The 17,470-nt window shown below is 41.6% G+C and overlaps 1 protein-coding gene across 2 annotated transcripts in view; it reads left to right on the forward strand.

Annotated features, from left to right (window-relative positions):
- csgalnact1a (chondroitin sulfate N-acetylgalactosaminyltransferase 1a) overlaps nt 1-12,665 on the forward strand; it is a 31,398-nt gene extending 18,733 nt beyond the window's left edge. For both annotated transcript variants that reach the window (XM_030064981.1, XM_030064982.1), the window contains exons 5-8: nt 7,835-8,013; nt 8,113-8,207; nt 8,994-9,075; nt 10,829-12,665. In XM_030064981.1, coding sequence (XP_029920841.1) covers nt 7,835-8,013; nt 8,113-8,207; nt 8,994-9,075; nt 10,829-11,124 — 652 coding nt within the window. In that variant the 3' untranslated portion in view covers nt 11,125-12,665. The remainder of the gene's footprint in view (nt 1-7,834; nt 8,014-8,112; nt 8,208-8,993; nt 9,076-10,828) is intronic.
- Nucleotides 12,666-17,470: the final 4,805 nt, after the last annotated feature.

Here is a 17,470-nt window from a genome sequence, read left to right on the forward strand (position 1 = left end):
ATGCACTCCTTCACAGATTCTCCTTCTGAATGAGGTTTCAGCTTCTCAGCGTAAAACCTCCATGCATAACATTGTTTCTGAATGTGGTCTTCAGAAAGCTGCTCGTTGGCCATGCGTGCTTTATTTTGCGCGGCATTATCTCGTATGAAACGCCTTGCGAGCCAGATCAAACCGTCTGAGCCCGAGCGGCGTCTTCAGTGGCTGTTATCTGGCAACCCTGACTCGCATGTACGGATGGACACACAGATGCAGACGCAAACGCATACTGACACACACACGCGGGCTCACAGAGGAATGTGTATACACCGAAATGCCCTCCCCACCTCCTGCACACACACACACACACAGACACAGACACAGACACACACACTCCCACAAACACATCGATATCTGTTCCCAGCAGCATGTGGTGGATCATTAGTGGCTGATCTGATTCCACACTGCCCTTGCCACAAATTAGATCCACCTCTATAAACTGGTTTGGTTTGTGCCTAGTCCAAAATAACCTCCAGCTGTTTGCGTAGGTTTCCTTGTGAAATCACACTCTGCTCTCTGCTTTTCAATAACACACACACTGTCCCTGCCCACAGATTTCCATGCAAAGTCTGGATGACTAGTAATAGCTTATTTAAAACTGCGGGAGACAAATCTTGAGTTTCACTCGGATTTGAGATGAGGAAAATGATCAGTGCGCCGTCAGAAATGATTTAAAACGTCTAAACTCATCTCAGATCAAAATTGCCTTGGATATCAGCTGCATTTCTTACCCATATGCATTCCTCAGGGGTGAAATAAGTGTAAAAAGACGTTGGCTGGTATTTCAGGTGCTCGTGTTTAGGGCGTGCTGAACCAGTTCTACTGTAATGACGGCCAAGACCACAAGCACGTTCAGTGTAGGAGGCAGATAGTGGAACCCCAGCCTGTCAGTGCCTCAGTCTTCAAGCAATCAGCGAGACACCAGGCGTATCATATAAAATAGATAAACTCGGCTTCTGAACTTTCATGACTGCTTAAGTATATCTATTACGCATCCAAACTTCAAAGTCTGAACTTAGACTCAAACCGTTTGGGGGCATGAAAGCTCCTGCGCCTCAGTCTCTGTGAGACAGCAGGCTTATCATTTCAAACAAAGACAAGAATTATCATCCAGAGTTATAACGGAGAGAGACAGACAGAGAGAGAGAGAGAGAGAGAGAGAGAGTTTTGAAGAATGTACCAGAGCTGCGACAGCGTATGAAAATATTTATGTAATAGTGCCAGATATCCCTCATCCCCCCCAAATAAGAATAGCAACAGAGGCAAAGGCATAGACAAGAGAAGAACGGGCAAGCCTCTTACGTTACTGATATTAAAAATAGATCTGCTACTACTATGAAGTGTTGCGATCCTGAGATTATTGTGAAGCAGCGCACATTTATACTTAAAACTGATAGAACTGACATTCTGGACACACTCTCTTCCTGACCGCAAAAACAGTCAACTAAATAAATGACGAAATAAATAAAACACAGCGACAGTGCTGCAAATATGTGAATTGGAAAATAACACTTCTCACAGAAATAAAACCCAAGCTGCAAGACAGTGTGGAACTAAATGGGATTTGAAATCAAACGTTGAAACAGTGATTACATGAAAATGAAAAAATATTACAACCTCGACTTCCCGCGTCCTTGCAGACTTTGTTGTGTTAAAAATGAGGAGGGATTGAAAGAGAGAGAGAGAGAGAGAGAGTCACTGTGTGTAAAAGAGAGGGAGCAGAATGAGCTGATGGCTGTTTGAACCAGCCGATCAGTCAATACATATAAATAATTACAGACGAGATTCGCAGCAGAGAGAGGACGGCTGAGGATGGACAAAGTCAAAATGGGAGAGGGAAGTTGAGGCAGAGACAGAGAGAGGAGAGGGCAGGAGAGGAGCATCGACGGGAATCTTAAAGGGAGCGAGGAGAAAGGCGAGGCGGGCGAGGAGGGGACCTCGCATTTGACGGGGACGCTTGCGTGTGATCGCCGTGTCGCTCTCTCAGCAATAAGCCTCCCCGTCCAATTCCCTCCCGGCTTTTAATGCTGCCTCTAACCAGGCTTTCATGTTATTGTGGTGTTTCATTCAGTTCACGGACAGGTCAACAACTCTCAGAAGAGCTTTGATGGTGCTGTGGAGGAGGGAGGGAGGGAGGGAGAGGAGGGAGGAGGGGTGGCATGTTGAAGAGAGGGCGAGTGAGAGAAGATGATGGGCGGATGAAGTGATGAAGCAAACAACAGATGAGTTCGGACGGCTATTCAGCATCCACATAGCAGTTGGCGTGTGTCTTTATGCTCCATATCCGTCACATGGACACATCCTTGAAATTAACCAGAGTTAATTAGTCGTCTGAGGCTGTCTTGCCCGAGGGCTGAGTCGGAGCATGATCACAACAAGCCTGCATTTTTAATAACGTGAACTTCCGCCGCTCTGACATGAACAGACCGCTGGCCCCATCACTGTAAAGATCAAGATCAGTTTTTCTTTTTTTTTTTTTTTTTTTTCAGATGAGATTTTTTTTTATTTTATTTTATTCATAATTCTACACAGTAACCCTGCGAGGTCACACCGCATTCCCTTCTCTGCAAACAACAGGCAGATAAAAGACAGAGAAATCGACTGACATGAAAAATTACTTTTTAAAAACCGCTTACAGACAAAAGAATTCCCAGGTTTAAAAAAAAAAAAAATTTAAACCAACTTGGTTTGCACAAAAGATATTGCGATAATACTTGAATATCATAATTTTCTTTTTTTTTTTAATTATTTTTGATGTTTTTTTAACGACATACACACATAAACATTAATTAGTCATAATTTCCCTTTTAACTGGAAAAAATAGCAAAATAAGGATGATGTGATTGATGTGATTGTGGTGTTTGCACCACAAACCTTATATTGTTTTTTTTTTTTTTTTTTTAATGTTTGGACAATGTGATTTGTAGGCCAGGGCATCCTCATATATAACGGTCTACTGCCACATTCAACCTTTGACACTTTCATGGCACTAATAAAATTGCTTCAGCGCTATCGAGTATCAAAAAATGCCAGATACCGGAATTTCAGTAGCTGAGAGAGTAAATCTCATCGGCATCAATGAGCCAATAAGAACGCAGCATGCATGTACCAACATCTAATAACACTGCCGATTGGTTGTCTACAGACGTTATCAAATGGATTTTATAATGAAATTTCTCAACAATACTAAGCCCTTCTTATATTATATAATCCATATTATATATTTATATATGCATATTGCGATTTCAATACAATTGCAATTAATTGTGCAGCAATACCAACAAGGTTCCTGTCATGGTTAGGTACATAGCTGCAGGGATGTTGCGTCAGTGTGTCGAAGAGAAGCGCTTTGGCTTACCTGTCTGTAATTTATTTAGGAAGCACAACGGAGCTCGCTCGCTTCACGGGTCTGATTCATCTCAGTGAGAGCATGAGAGCTGAGAGAGGCCGGGATATACTGGATATACTGGTTACGGCCTGATTCAGTTGGAGCTTTTCACTCTTAATCAACACAATGAATGTCTGTAACCAATGATCTAGTCATAATGCAGACGCAAACACAAACAAGTGGCTACATGGAGACACACACACTCACGCACACACACACACATACAGAGACTGACACAGAAAGAAAGAGACACAGAGAGAGGAAATCTGGTTTCCTCCCTCCCCGTCCTAAGCAGAACTAACAGGATCAGGCCTGCTGCTAAGTGGGAACATGTCACACTGACAAAATTTCAACAATTTATCCTCCACTAGGTACGAGCTGTTACGCCCACAGTAAACAAATTGACTATTTTAAGCCTTAATAAGTGTGCCAGCAAGCCTGGGGAATAGAAGCAGAGGGAGAAAGAGAGGTAGGCGCAGGAGATTACGCTATTGTACGCTGGATATATATATTTTTTTTTTAAAAAGTATGCGAAGCTGTAATACTGTAGGGTGTAGCACTGAGTTTCCAGCTTGACTCACATTATCAGTGTCTGTACATACATATTTTAGCACACATAATGGAGACTCAGAGAATGGTTACACATACATACAGTGTCACTGATACTTTGCGCGTGCACACACACAGACACACACACACACACACATAGTTGTGTGCCAGAATTATTTAAACAGCTAATGAGATCAGCATACACACTGTGCATTTACGAGGATGAATAATACATAAACCACCGGCCTCAGCTCTCTGGAAAAACAGTGACAATTAACTTTTTTTCCCCCTAAGTAATATTGGTAATCATCGAAATAAGAGCAGCCTAAAAGTGCTAATGAATTATTTATAATTGTACTTCTTTTAGACATGATAGAGTCACAGGTAAGTGCACAGCTTAATTTATAATAGGAGATAGTAATATAGTGAGATGCTTTGGATAACCTGCAATATATTCCCATTATAATTTAAACCTTGATCATGCAGAATTTCATTTTATGACACACAGAGGAACCTGGCGTTCTTACACAAACAGGAAAAGGCAATATTTTTAGTTCTGTTTGTTTGCTGGGAGAAAATAACCTCCCTAATCCCACAGTCGCCTTAAATTTTGAACTGAATCCAAGCTCTTACATTTTGCATAAGTGAAATTTATGGCTTTGTAATTTGTTGCTTTGTAATTACATTCTGGCGCAGTGCTCGTTCTACATTACTGTAACATTGTTTGACACAAATAGTGTAATTTGTGCTCTGTCTCTTCAATCTGTGGACAGTTTAGTGCCCGTGGGTGGATCCCCCTCTCCTGGGACCCTGTGTGGGCTGTGGAACAGATAAACTGTGTTTGGATTCACGCACTGCAGATAGCACCGGAGGCTGGCCTCTATCTGCTGACATACAGGCCGACAGCACGCAAAAATACAATCAAGCAAGCACGTGCACACACACACACACACCGGGCCAACTGATAGGACATGATACAGAAATACTGTTGCATGTGTTTTGAGTGTTGTGAATTCTAAAAAGTTGTCACGCATGGGCAAAACACGGCCCGGGGATCCAACTCTCGATTTTAAATCATGTTAAATAATAGAATCTAACCCCCTTGCCCAAGTTATTTTTGATTAGGAAAGCAGTTTTTGTGTTTATTTCACACAGGTGCAATGGCGATGGCACTATCAGATGTGAGTTGGGTTCAGCTTGACATGGTCGGCCAGTCCTGTAGGCGCTGTGGGCGGCGCACGGCTGAAAATGCCACCGCCAAGTTTCATGCTGGCTCGCCAAAACCTGGAGAGCGCACTGAAGCACTCTGGGAAACTACATGCACCAGGCACAGTTTCAGCGTTTTGCTTATTTTGTTCAAATTGAACTGAACTGAACATTTGCGCGCCATACTGAGGATTTCCACTTCAAAAATGCGACTAGACTTGAAGAAGCTGAGAGGGAGACAACTCAGCATGAGACACCCCGGTGATCATTTCTGAATGTATGAAAAAACAATAATCAATCAACTGATTAAAAAAGGAAACATATTTTAATGTAACCGATTGCGTTTTGAAACAAAATGCATTGGTTTTGAGACTTGGTTACAATATATTTTAAGCTTGGAACGCGGCCCCTCACCTGGTCCTCAACTCTCTATCCGGCCCTTGAACTAAAGGTTGGCCACCGCTGTTCTAAATCATCAGAAATTTATGGGATGTGAAAAATTTGCCCTGCTAGGGGTGTTATACAGAAAAATACATACATTCAGTTTCATTAAAACAAGCTTGCAAGCGCCCATATGTTTATGTTTCTATAGGATTTAAGCTGCTCAGTGTTTTTCAAGGTCGTGTTCATGGGATGGGCTGAATAGCCGGATGAGAGAGAGACGAGTGCTTTTACACAGTAATACACGTAAATACCCTGTCTCTGTCTGTGTGATGCATCGCATTCGCAGACACTCACACATACACACACACAAACCCACACAGCAGAGAGACGGAAAGATGGAGAGGCTGATTCAAGCTGCCCTTGGCCAAAACAAACCATAAATTTCCTCTGCATATCCTGGTTTCCCTTAACAAAGCTGTGTGTGTCTGGCTCTGCTCGCCTCCCCTGTCCACCTGTTTTCTCTGTTTCTCTCGTGGCTTCTTTCTGTGTGTGATGTGTCATCAGACTGTCATGAAGGACTAGACTTGATCCCGTTAGTTCTGCCTGGGACAGAGAAGGGTAAACCGGCTTTTTCCCCGGCCGCCGTGTGTGTGCATGTGTACGTGTGTGTATGGGTATGTCATTGTTTGTGTCTGTGTTTGACCGTGTGCATGCCTCAGTAGAGGATTGGACACAGTTAATGTGCACAGTTACAGTTCAGTATAAAGCCCCAACTGTACAAGCCAGTATCCAGCTGTTCTGCCTCAGCTCTCAGCAGATTCTCATTCACAGATGCAGACCCTCAATTAGCTCACTAGTTATGTTTCTTCATAGTGTGGCTGAAATCAGAGCGGAAATCATAGAAAACTATAGTATGATGTCAAAACTGACTGCAGTACAGCCTAGACTATAGCTTATTGCCTTACCGCCTATTTAAAAAATGACATGACAACTAAAGTAGGTAATTGTACATTTCATAAACCCATGGTTGTCATCTAATGTAATAGTTGAGAGACTTTCATGACAGAAAAATGAATATTAATGGAACATTTTATATTCTGGCATCGATCAGTGCAATATGTCTCTAGACCAAATAATTCTGGTCATGTAGTCCTGTCTAACCAAAGTGGCATTTTGCATGTCTTGGCTGAAAAAGATGTTGAAATACCCTGCAGATATATAAAAGTTAGCATGCATTCCTCTCCAGCTTGTAGTAATTACCACAGACATTTAAATGCATTGTTGGTGAAATTTATTGACCAAAAAAATGACCAAAAATCAGTTAAAGAGTCACAGAATTGCTTTTGAACTCACGGATTAAACCAGGGTTTCGCCATTTTCGCCCCGTTTGGGATTTTTGTGGTCTAAACTGAGCCTGGCGGCGCTGAGATGGGTTGAGTGGCGCAGCTGGGTGTGTTTGTTATGCATATCACAATTTTAGTGCCACTCTGGCATTATATAGTGCTATCGCCCTCGCCCTCCCAAAAACAGGTCTTAGTGAAAGCAGTGTGCACTGTGCTGTTTCCCTAGCGGCAATTGATGGAGGCACAGTAAATATAAATATTTTTGATTATCAAATTGAATCATGCCCAGCCTATTTAATGAGAACTAGCTAATTGTTTAATGGCACTGTGTCAAAGGTTATATTAAGCAACAAAGCTTGTGTGAATCTGCTTCTGTTCAGTAACATTAATAAGCATGAGCAGGTGTGTAGTGAGCCGACAAAAATGTTTTCAGTAAACATACAGCCTTTCAGCCCCGTGCTCAGCTATGTGTTTGTGACTGAGCCACTTCATCTGTAATGGACTCTGAGTTTTATGATGATTGAAGGGAACAACTGTCTTCTCCTTTTCTCGTTCCATTTCCTCCCAGTTACTTCCTTGTGGGGGCCAAGAGTTAGCGAGGGGGGGAAGAGAAACGAGCTGAAGTGCAGCAAACAGCACACACCCCTGCTTATAAACAAGATACAGGGTCACTATGTGTTCAATTTACGGGTTTTCCTCTCCAAAATAACACGTTCAACTCAGCTAATATTCTCTAAGACCTGCCTTCTGTCAGGCACAATCAAGTGAAGCCAGCCGTTAGCAAATATCCCATAATGTGGTAAGAGGCACTGGAAAATGTTCTACAGACAGTGATCTCAAACAGTGAGGGAATACAGGAAATGAGCAAAAATTATCTCAGTTCATTCTCTCCCTCTTTCTCTCTCTCTCTCTCTCTCTCTCTCTGCAGGGAGGCCAACTTTAAGAACTACACCCTGCTGCAGTTGGATGAGGAGTTTTCTCGGGGCCGCGGCCTCGACGTCGGGGCCAGAGCGTGGAAGGGCGGCAACGTGCTGCTTTTCTTCTGCGATGTGGACATCTACTTCACCGCCGACTTCCTCAACACTTGCCGACTCAACACACAACCTGGTGAGAGTCGCACACACACACACACACACACACACACATACATGTTGCTGTCAAAATCACGGGTTAGTGGTCTGACGGCCCTCTTCCTCGCCCTCTCAGGTAAAAAGGTGTTCTACCCGGTGTTGTTCAGTCAGTACAACCCCACCCTGATCTATGGAAGCGCCGACCACATCCCACCTGTGGAGCAGCAGCTGGTAACACACACCCACATCTATTTTACACTCCCTTTGCTTTTTGCAGCACATGCAGCAAAACCGCCTCTGGACAATATCATGCCCAGTGCTGTGCGACACTGCTGAGCGGTAGAAATATTAACCAAAAAGTATTGGTACAATTTCAAAAGAACCATCTTGTAATCATTATTTGCATAGCTTTAATATAGCTGAATATTTTTAATTAGGCTTTTGAAACTTTCAACTTCGGCCTGTATCGATTTGAATCTTTAAATCGCCACTTGTGGCTATATTGATTTACTAATTATTATAAGCAGTGGATGCAACTTTATAATAGCCATCCAAATAATGTTTCTAGATTTTTATAGATAGATTTTATAGTTTATAGATACACCAGTTATTACCCATTAACACTATGTTATAAAATATCTGGTCCATCCATGTTTGTTGCTGCATAACAAGCAATTTCTTTACAGGTCTACAAATCATTTGGTAATCATTAATAAATACTTAATATGTGTATAAAATGTTATAAGTGTGCAACAATAAACTGTAGATAAACAGGTACCCATTATTAATAATCATTCCATTGTTTGTTAACTGTAAAATAGCTGTTAACCTAAGTTTAATTAACTATCAATTTACCAATGATGGTTATTATAAAGTGTTGCCACAGTATTTTCCCTTTCCAGTTACTAGGGCTACAAATTCAAAGCATGTTCCCAAGTATGTGCCTCCCTGCCATGTGTGTTTTGCTGTGGTTATTACTCATAAACTTACTAAGTCATGTGGCTTTTCCCCCCGCAGGTGATTAAGAAGGACACGGGGTTCTGGAGGGATTTTGGTTTCGGCATGACCTGTCAATACAGGTCTGATTTCATCAACATAGGTAAATATTACAGCACGACATGTACGGCACGCACAGCCTACAGCAGTAGACTTTCTAACGGTCCCACTGCATCCCAATGCGGAATACTGCAGGAATTTCTAATCAGTTGCTGTTGGGCGTTGATTATCAGCGCAGCTTTACATAAATCAGCCGGTCCACAACAATATGTGCTATAATGTCGCCATAGATTACATTACAAAACATTATAGCACTGCTGTATTAGTCTAACATATCACTTGTCTTTACTCAGAGGGGACTTTATTATATTAATCTGAACAAAATAGCTCTGAGCTGCTGCATGCGCTCCATATTCCATACCCTCATATCCTTTCTGTCTTTATTATAACAACGGAGGTGAGGAGTATTGGCTCTCCAGACTGATTTGCATCAATGTATTTTTCCTCCAAAGTGAAATCGATTACGTAAATTCAGAGGCTGTAAACAAATCCAAAGAATTACTTTATTGTGGAGGTCTGAAATGCACAGTCACACATAAGGCTCACACATTGTACACAACTGTAAAGCAAGGCTTCGAGATGGTACAAACATAAAGAAAGAGAGCTATGGTTTTAAAAACCTAATTTGGTTTCGCGGTTCTGTGTTTTTCTTCTCTGCAGTAGCGTGAGAAATGGTAAATTGCAACAGAATATATTATCTTTAGGCCGAAATTGCATGCACACACATACACAAACAACTCTTCAAATTCCAATCTTATCTCTGTTTAGCCCTGAAGCGTATCATCAGAGAGAGAGATAGAGAGAGAGAGAGAGAGAGCATAATCAAAATAAACCCAAACATGTCTACCTATGTCACTACAAGCCAAAGGCATACACAGACCACAAAAGATGACTTGCGTAAGTGGCTCAGCCTCTCTAAAAACGCAGGTTCAAATATGTCTGGTCACACGCTCTCGTGCGCTATCTCATCGTTTCTGCACCACAGCATCATCAAACAACAAACCAGGCAGTGTGAAGGAGAAATTGATTGCCATCGCTTATTATTGTAATCAGGACTCCCGACCCGCATTCCTCTTAGAGTCGGTGAACGCAGCAGAGAAGACATCAATGACTGAGAAAATGTTTGCATTGTAAAAGGGTTTGTAATCTCCGGTTCAAATAGCAGCACTAAAGATGCTGTGTCAAACCTCGACGCCGACGAGAGCCCGGCCTTTGAATACATGCACAGAAAAGTTTCAAGTCCCTCTCCAGCGATTTATCGAGCCCATAAAAAGTAATCTCTGATCATCACTATTACATTTTTTTCCATGAAAAAACAACCCACACTACCGCAAAACTGCCTAAAAATGTTTTCCCTCATTAAAAATATGTAGATCTATGAACATGCAAATAGCCTCCACCCACCTCCCTGCCTGCTGGCACAACCAGAGCTTCACAGAACGCTGAGTCCTGTCCCACGACATGGTGAATATAGTGCTGAATTTAATAACCTAACCATGAGAAAACATATTTTTTTCAGTGTATCTCTTACTTACACTAATATTGCTCATTTGAAGCAGCCATTTGAGTTGGCCTTTGGAAAATAAAACACTGGTGTGGGAAAGAATACACTGACAGCGACCGCGAATGGTATGCAATAACAAAAGCATTTGCGTCAGATGTTCTTAGGGGACATGAACATAAGAAAAACACATTTTTGAGTAGCGGGGGACTTTGATATTTCTTGCAAACTGTGTCAAAATCCCCTGATTGAAAAGCCATATTTTCACTGCCCTGTCATGCCGTCTGATCTCCAGGAGGTTTTGACGTTGACATCAAAGGCTGGGGTGGAGAGGACGTCCATCTGTACAGAAAGTATCTCCATAGCAACCTCCTGGTGGTCCGCGCACCGTCGAGAGGCTTGTTCCACCTGTGGCACGAGAAGCACTGTGCGGATGAGCTGCCGCCAGATCAGTACCGCATGTGCATGCAGTCCAAAGCCATGAACGAGGCTTCGCACGGCCAGCTGGGCATGCTGTTCTTCAGACATGAGATCGAAGCTCACCTCCGCAAGCAGAAAGAGCAGCAAAACTCCAACCCCAAGAAGACCTGAGGACTTCCTGTCAGCCAACTACAAGACATAAAGTTGTGCTGGATTTACAAAATCTTTTACTCCAGAATGTGAAGACTTGTTCTTTTTAAGGGCTAAAAACCTGGCTGGTGTGGTGTTGCTCTCAAAGGGACAACAAAAAAGTTTTACTTAGGAGACTTTTCAGGGCATTCACCTACACAGCAACTAAATCCGCTGCAAAGTGTGGATTTCTCCTGGACAAATAAGCAAAGGATCTTCTGTGTCCGATGCTCCCGTCTGTATATTCCTCTGTACCTATAGCCTGGCCTTTCACGAGAAACCATGGGGCCTAAAAAGTCAGTTGCTCACTAAACCATGTGCCTTGTATGACTAATACCTACAACAAGATCTCTTCAGGATGGCCAGTGCAAAATGAACTTATTCACATTTTAATCTGTGTAGACCAGTAGAGCCCCCTAGTGGACAGAAAGTGAACAGTATTTTGACAATAAAAACATATAAATAAAAAATGAAGGACTTGTTTAAAGCTTGGATGGCCTTGTAAAACATTTTTTTTTAAATAAATTATTGCCCATTAATCTTAATTTGTTGTATTTATGTTTGTTATTCTTTTGCAAATTTTACGATATGAATTATTGGGTTGTGCTATGTGATATCTTGCCTGGGCAGTATTATTCTGTTGGCCATTCCCCTGTATAATGAAGTGAGAATATTATGGAGTAAAAAAAAAAAAGAAAGAAAAGAAAAAAAAAACATGCTATATGAATTTGAATGAACTATGAATTATCAGCAGGTATTTCTCAGCATATACTATGATGACTTTGCTGTTCTCAAAAGCCTTCTGTTTGAAGAAGAATGAGTTGGATGTATGCCAGTAATATGTGACGATTAATAATTAGGACGTGAATGTGGTTAATTAAAAAGACAAAGTCCGCATACCAGTTTGTGGACACAAATGATAGAGTGAATAAAGGAACTTTTTTTTGACGGGCGGTAATGCCATTTGCTGAGCTGACAGATTGACGATGACTTGACAAGTCTGAATGAGCCTATTCAATCTAATATTTCTTATTCTGTCAGTCTCATGCCACTCCTGTGCACACAGCCATAAATACACAGAGAGAGAGAGAGAGAGAGAGAGAGCTGAAAAAGTGAATATTGTGGTGTGATCCAAAGTGCAATATATGAAAAAATAAAATGTGACATTGTGCATAGTGCATTGCTGATAGGTCGCAAAGACTGGATCTAGCTCCCTGGCAGCAAATATTTAAACATGTAAAGCCATTTTTTTTTTATCAACTGCCAGTTGATTACAATAACTTACAGTCATATTGTTTCATGTAATCATCATGTTTTTCTGTCTTAAAATCTGTTTCCTGTACTTCAGTCTTTAGAAGGAATCAAAATGAGCTGTATTTTTGGTGGATTGCCAAATCTACAAAAAAGGCACTTTTTGAGTCATGTTTTTCTTGTTAGCCATTGAAACCTTTCTTGAAATGTCTTTAGGTTTGAGACTTTTTTCACTTCACTTGAATGACTTAAATAAATCATTTATTTGTACACTGTGTCTCTTTTTTATGCCGGTGTGTTTGCTTATGTTAGTCATAATTTTTAGTTACTAGAATGCTAATTTATACAATTGGCCCACAATATACACACCTTAAGAATGAGCTGGAAATCACAAGCTACATCAAACTCTGGGCTCCACAACCGTCCGTTATGGTTCAGCTATAATCGGATCTGGTGATTTTGGAGGACACAGGAGGCACACAACCTCATGAAACCAGTCCTTTTTTGGCACTCCTGCTTTGTTAGACAGGAACAGTGGAGAGAGACAGGAACGGCAGGGCAGAGAGAGAGAGTGGGCTGATGACTGGCGGTAAGGCCTGTCATCGCCTGTTTAGCCTGTTGAGCCTGTTTAGTCTTAACCGCAGCAGCTAGGCCAAACGACACTTCTTTCAAAATCCAGTACACCACCACAACAGAAGAGCTTGGCCTCAACCACCAAAATATTAATTGGTATTAGCACTTTACCTCTTCCTCCCGTCTGCCATCAACCCTCAGATCTCCTCAGCCATGTGGAGAAACTCTGGTAGTTGCTCAGTTTAGACAGGATGCAAGGGCCTTGGAGATAATATAGGAGAGGACCAGCAGAGTGGAATTCAGAGATATGTTACTCCTCTCATATGCAGTGGTGTTTGCAGAGCAATAATGTAATAAAGGAGCCCAAGTTGGGCACAGGATCATCAACAGGAGGCATCTAGAGGTAATGAAACTTGACTTCCACCCACTCTACAAGCTCAGGAAGCCAGTTTTTCTGCAGCCATCTAGGAATCAAGATGTCCTGATGTGCCTGGGGGTCCTCCCTCTTTTTTGGCGCTGGTCACGTGTAGGGTCTACAGAAACAATAACTGAGTTTGATGGCTAGAAATTGGTTGGACATGTGGCAGACTATGCAGTTTGAAAGGGGAGGGCACACCACTCGGGTTCATGACAAGGCTAATAACCCACAGAATTAATGAAAACACTTTTAAATGCATGCCTTGCACCCAGTGTTTTGGTGTCAAATGTACACAAAAACATAAACAATGGAGCAACATGCTTTTATATTTTAGGTTATGATGGGGTAAAAGAGTTATCTCAGTCACATGCAAGTCAATCATCGAAGATTTTATAGTGAAAAAAAAAGGTTGCAACTGAAAGCTGCACAAGCAAAAAAAAGTGTTCACTCTGCTTTGTTCATGATGCAAGAATTGACACAAGCTGAAATGTAATCTCAACACATACCTTAACATAGAGCTGTGAGCAAACACCAGTGTCAGTGTAGCAGACACTGGTATTTGCTCACAGCTCTGCTACTTCTGTCTGAGTGCCCACTCTGTGGCTGACTACCTCTTTCACTGCTTTGCTTTGTAGCTCTCCTTTCTTTGTGATGAAGAGCCTTTGAATGTTTGAGTTCCCTTTCATCATCTGACCTCTCTTTCCATATGCTTTTATATATGTAAATATTCAGTCATGCAGAAGTCACTAAAAGACTGGGAGTAGCTCACAGATACCGACATGTGTAAAGAAAAACCCTTGATAGTGTCATATTACTCTACTTTCAACAAAAATCACATCTACTCAGTCATTCACACAGTGTAAACATCTCTGCCAGTATCAGCCTCAAGTTGACTAGCTACCTAATATCTTGCTACTTAATATGCATTTATGCATGTTTGCGCACCGCAATTTTCTATGCCACAAAAAATCAAGATGCTTGTACCTACACACTCAACAGGAATATATAAGGAGAAGCTGCAGTCCCAGAGGATTGCAGCGAGAGGATAACCGTATGCATTGTGGATCTTTAGTGGGGAGAAAGGATGATTAAGTATTTGTTCTGACTAATTTACTAACTACTGATTAGGAATAAATAACTACTGATTAGGAATAAATGTTTCCATGATTTAATTGTTCATTGTCTCCTAGGCTTTCCTTCAGTTCATGATACTTCAGGAAGATGTCTGTGTGGAAGTAAAATGGTCTGCTGACTAGGCTATAAGATTCACAATATTGCTCTAAGTTTACATGTGAAGCAGAAATTGGGTCCAGAATCTATAACAACAGTGAATTGTTGCTAACAGAAGCATCATGCAGGCTGTCACGACCACAGCCAGTACCTCTGCTGCTAAATCTAGCTTACCTCTGGTCTCTCTCACTCACTCACCCTCTGCATTTTCTGGCATTTGCTTTTGCATTGGCATGTATGTAATTCGATTTTTGTGCTCTTGTTTTGTTTTTTGCATTTTTAGTCGTCTTATTTTGTCAGTGTATGTGAGCTTCAGGATCTGTGTAGTTTTTCAATTAATAAACTATATTTATCTATGTATCTGCACACCTGTTTGTCATTCCTGTGTCTCTTACCTTCCTTCCATGTATTTGTTTCAGCTTTTTGTCCCATCCTAATTGCCAATCGTCCTCTTCTTGATCGTCTTAGCCTGTTTCCTAGTTTGTTCCCACCTGTCTGTGTCTGTGTCTGTTCTGCCTGTTTGTGATTCTGACCCAGTTTTGGTAGTTTGTTCTTCATCTTTGCCTCCTGTTTGGGTACCTCTGCTTGCTGGATTGCCATACTATTTATGATCAATTACCTGCCTCTCACTGTGAAGTGCCTGCTGTCTTCAGTAAGGTTTTTGACTGGATCCCTCCTCTGCCTCCTCTGTCTGTGTCTGAGGGTCTTAGGCAGCCCTAAAACTCAGAGTTCTGCCTAATACCCTGACAGCAGGCGTTGCAAAAAGTTTTTGCAATGTCTGCTGTCTACCCAAAACATCCATGTATTATGACTTTTTTAGACATTATCTCTGCAGTAAATCTACCTGTCAAAAAAAAAAAAAAAGAAAAAGCAACTGTACTACTCCTTTCTCCAATTTCTTCTCTGCCTCCTCCTTTCTTTTCAATTTAAACCCATATGACACACTTCCCATTATATTAAGGACATAAAAGACTTCTATTTTAAGTTGCAGCCGTTAAGTCATGATGGATGAGTTAATACCCAGCAGCAGCAATCAAAATTGATACTGACATTTCAACTTCACCAAAGACTACTAATAAATACTTTTCATGAATATGTAATGTGTCTTTAGGACAAGGTGATTAGATTTTTTGGGACCTAATCCAGGGCCATTTTTGTTTAATAACCCCAATTAATTGAGTGTCAAAGTAATATAATAAAACTGGAGATACAGGAGAGCCTTTCAAAGTTTGGTGCACTGTCTACTTGTTGCTGAAGCACCGACAGTTTTATTTTTGGTGGCTTCCTGTTCAAAATAAACGTAGGCTGGAATTCATTTTTTTTACCTGCCTCCAGCATACTTACAGGTAACATTTTTAAGTAAGTATAGATACCTACACAAAATATTTGCCCATGTATGGATATCAGTGGGGTTAACAATTTTTCTGTGGAGAATGGCGGAAATCTAAGCTTCTGATGGTCCATTGAAATGGCATGGTTTTTCACTGTCCAGCCCTCAGCATTGATATGCAATGATATAATTGCTCTCGTTGTTAAATTAATTTTATAACCAGAGGAAGTCCCATAATTATTTAATGTCTCTGAAAGAGGTGGGAGCAATATATCAGGCCTTGTAAGGTATTTTACTCTTCAGAGTTAGGAGCGCTGTAAAATGTACAGAGTTTCATAATAACTCATGGAGGTAGTATTAATGTCACTGGGGTTATTACTGCAAGAATCATCTGGTTTGATGGTGAGTATTGCAAATTTGTCATGCCTGCAGTTCGCCTGCTTTGTTTCCCTATTCACACCATTTATGCCTCATTCTCTTTATTTTATTTTCAGCCTTTTTTGTCAACACTGGATTATTTGAGAGGGACAGATAATTGCCTATGAAAGAACCAACAGAGAGTAGTGGTTTACAACAAGCTGGTTACAGCTGGTTATCTATGTCAGCGAGGTCCCCCAAAGAGAGGCTGCAATGAGCTAAGGGTGATACATAGCCCACCATGTGGTTCATTGTAACAGCAAAGACAGGATAGTCTTCAACTGCTCCTTCAACCACAAGGAGAGCGGTCTGCATGAACATCTCCAGCACAGATCTACTTCAGCTGTTCCAGGAACGTCCCGTCACTATCAGCAGTCACATAATGAGGATGTTCCACCAGGTGCAGCTCATCCCAGAAGTTCAACCATTTCTTAGGCTTTTATAGCAAGCTATGAAGTGCAGGACCCTCCTCAGGATGTGAGCATATGAAGCACCTGCTGTGCCATTTATGGACCACAGGTAACGTGTGCTTTTTTTGTGAGAAATTGGTGTCAAATATCTGTCAGCAGAGGATTTCAGACAAGCCGAGCAAGAAGCCCTTAGAAATGTTCAGAATTTGACTGAGAGGCCAAAGCAGTATAGGTGGAAGATGCCTTCATGAGTACAAAGATCTTGGCTGAGACATTCATCATCCACTTGTGCTGGATTTGGCTCGCCCTGGCTGGTTTGCACCATTATGATGAGCAGTTGTATCACTGTGGTCCAGAGTAGGTTTGTGCAGACACCAGGAGACATTTTTGGATCCTATAAAGCAGACAGGCAATTTGCAGTTCCAGTACAGCAGCCTAGAGTGGCACAAGTGACACAGGAAACCAGATATCCCCATAATGGCTGACCTGCATCAGTCCAGCCTCTTTCAGCCAGTCTTTTACTCAATAGGTATATGGACTGTTTTGGATCATTCTGTGTCCAAGTTGGGAGATGAAATGAGCTATTTGGGCTTTTTTTCTGCTTAAATACAAAAGCAGAGCACAGTGTCCTGCTGACAATTATGGGTGCAGACTCATTTCTAATGTTGCTGCGGCTATTCATTGCATGGACAGGCAAGT

The sequence above is a fragment of the Myripristis murdjan genome, chromosome 12, assembly GCF_902150065.1.
Source record: "Myripristis murdjan chromosome 12, fMyrMur1.1, whole genome shotgun sequence".
Lineage (NCBI taxonomy): Eukaryota > Metazoa > Chordata > Actinopteri > Holocentriformes > Holocentridae > Myripristis > Myripristis murdjan.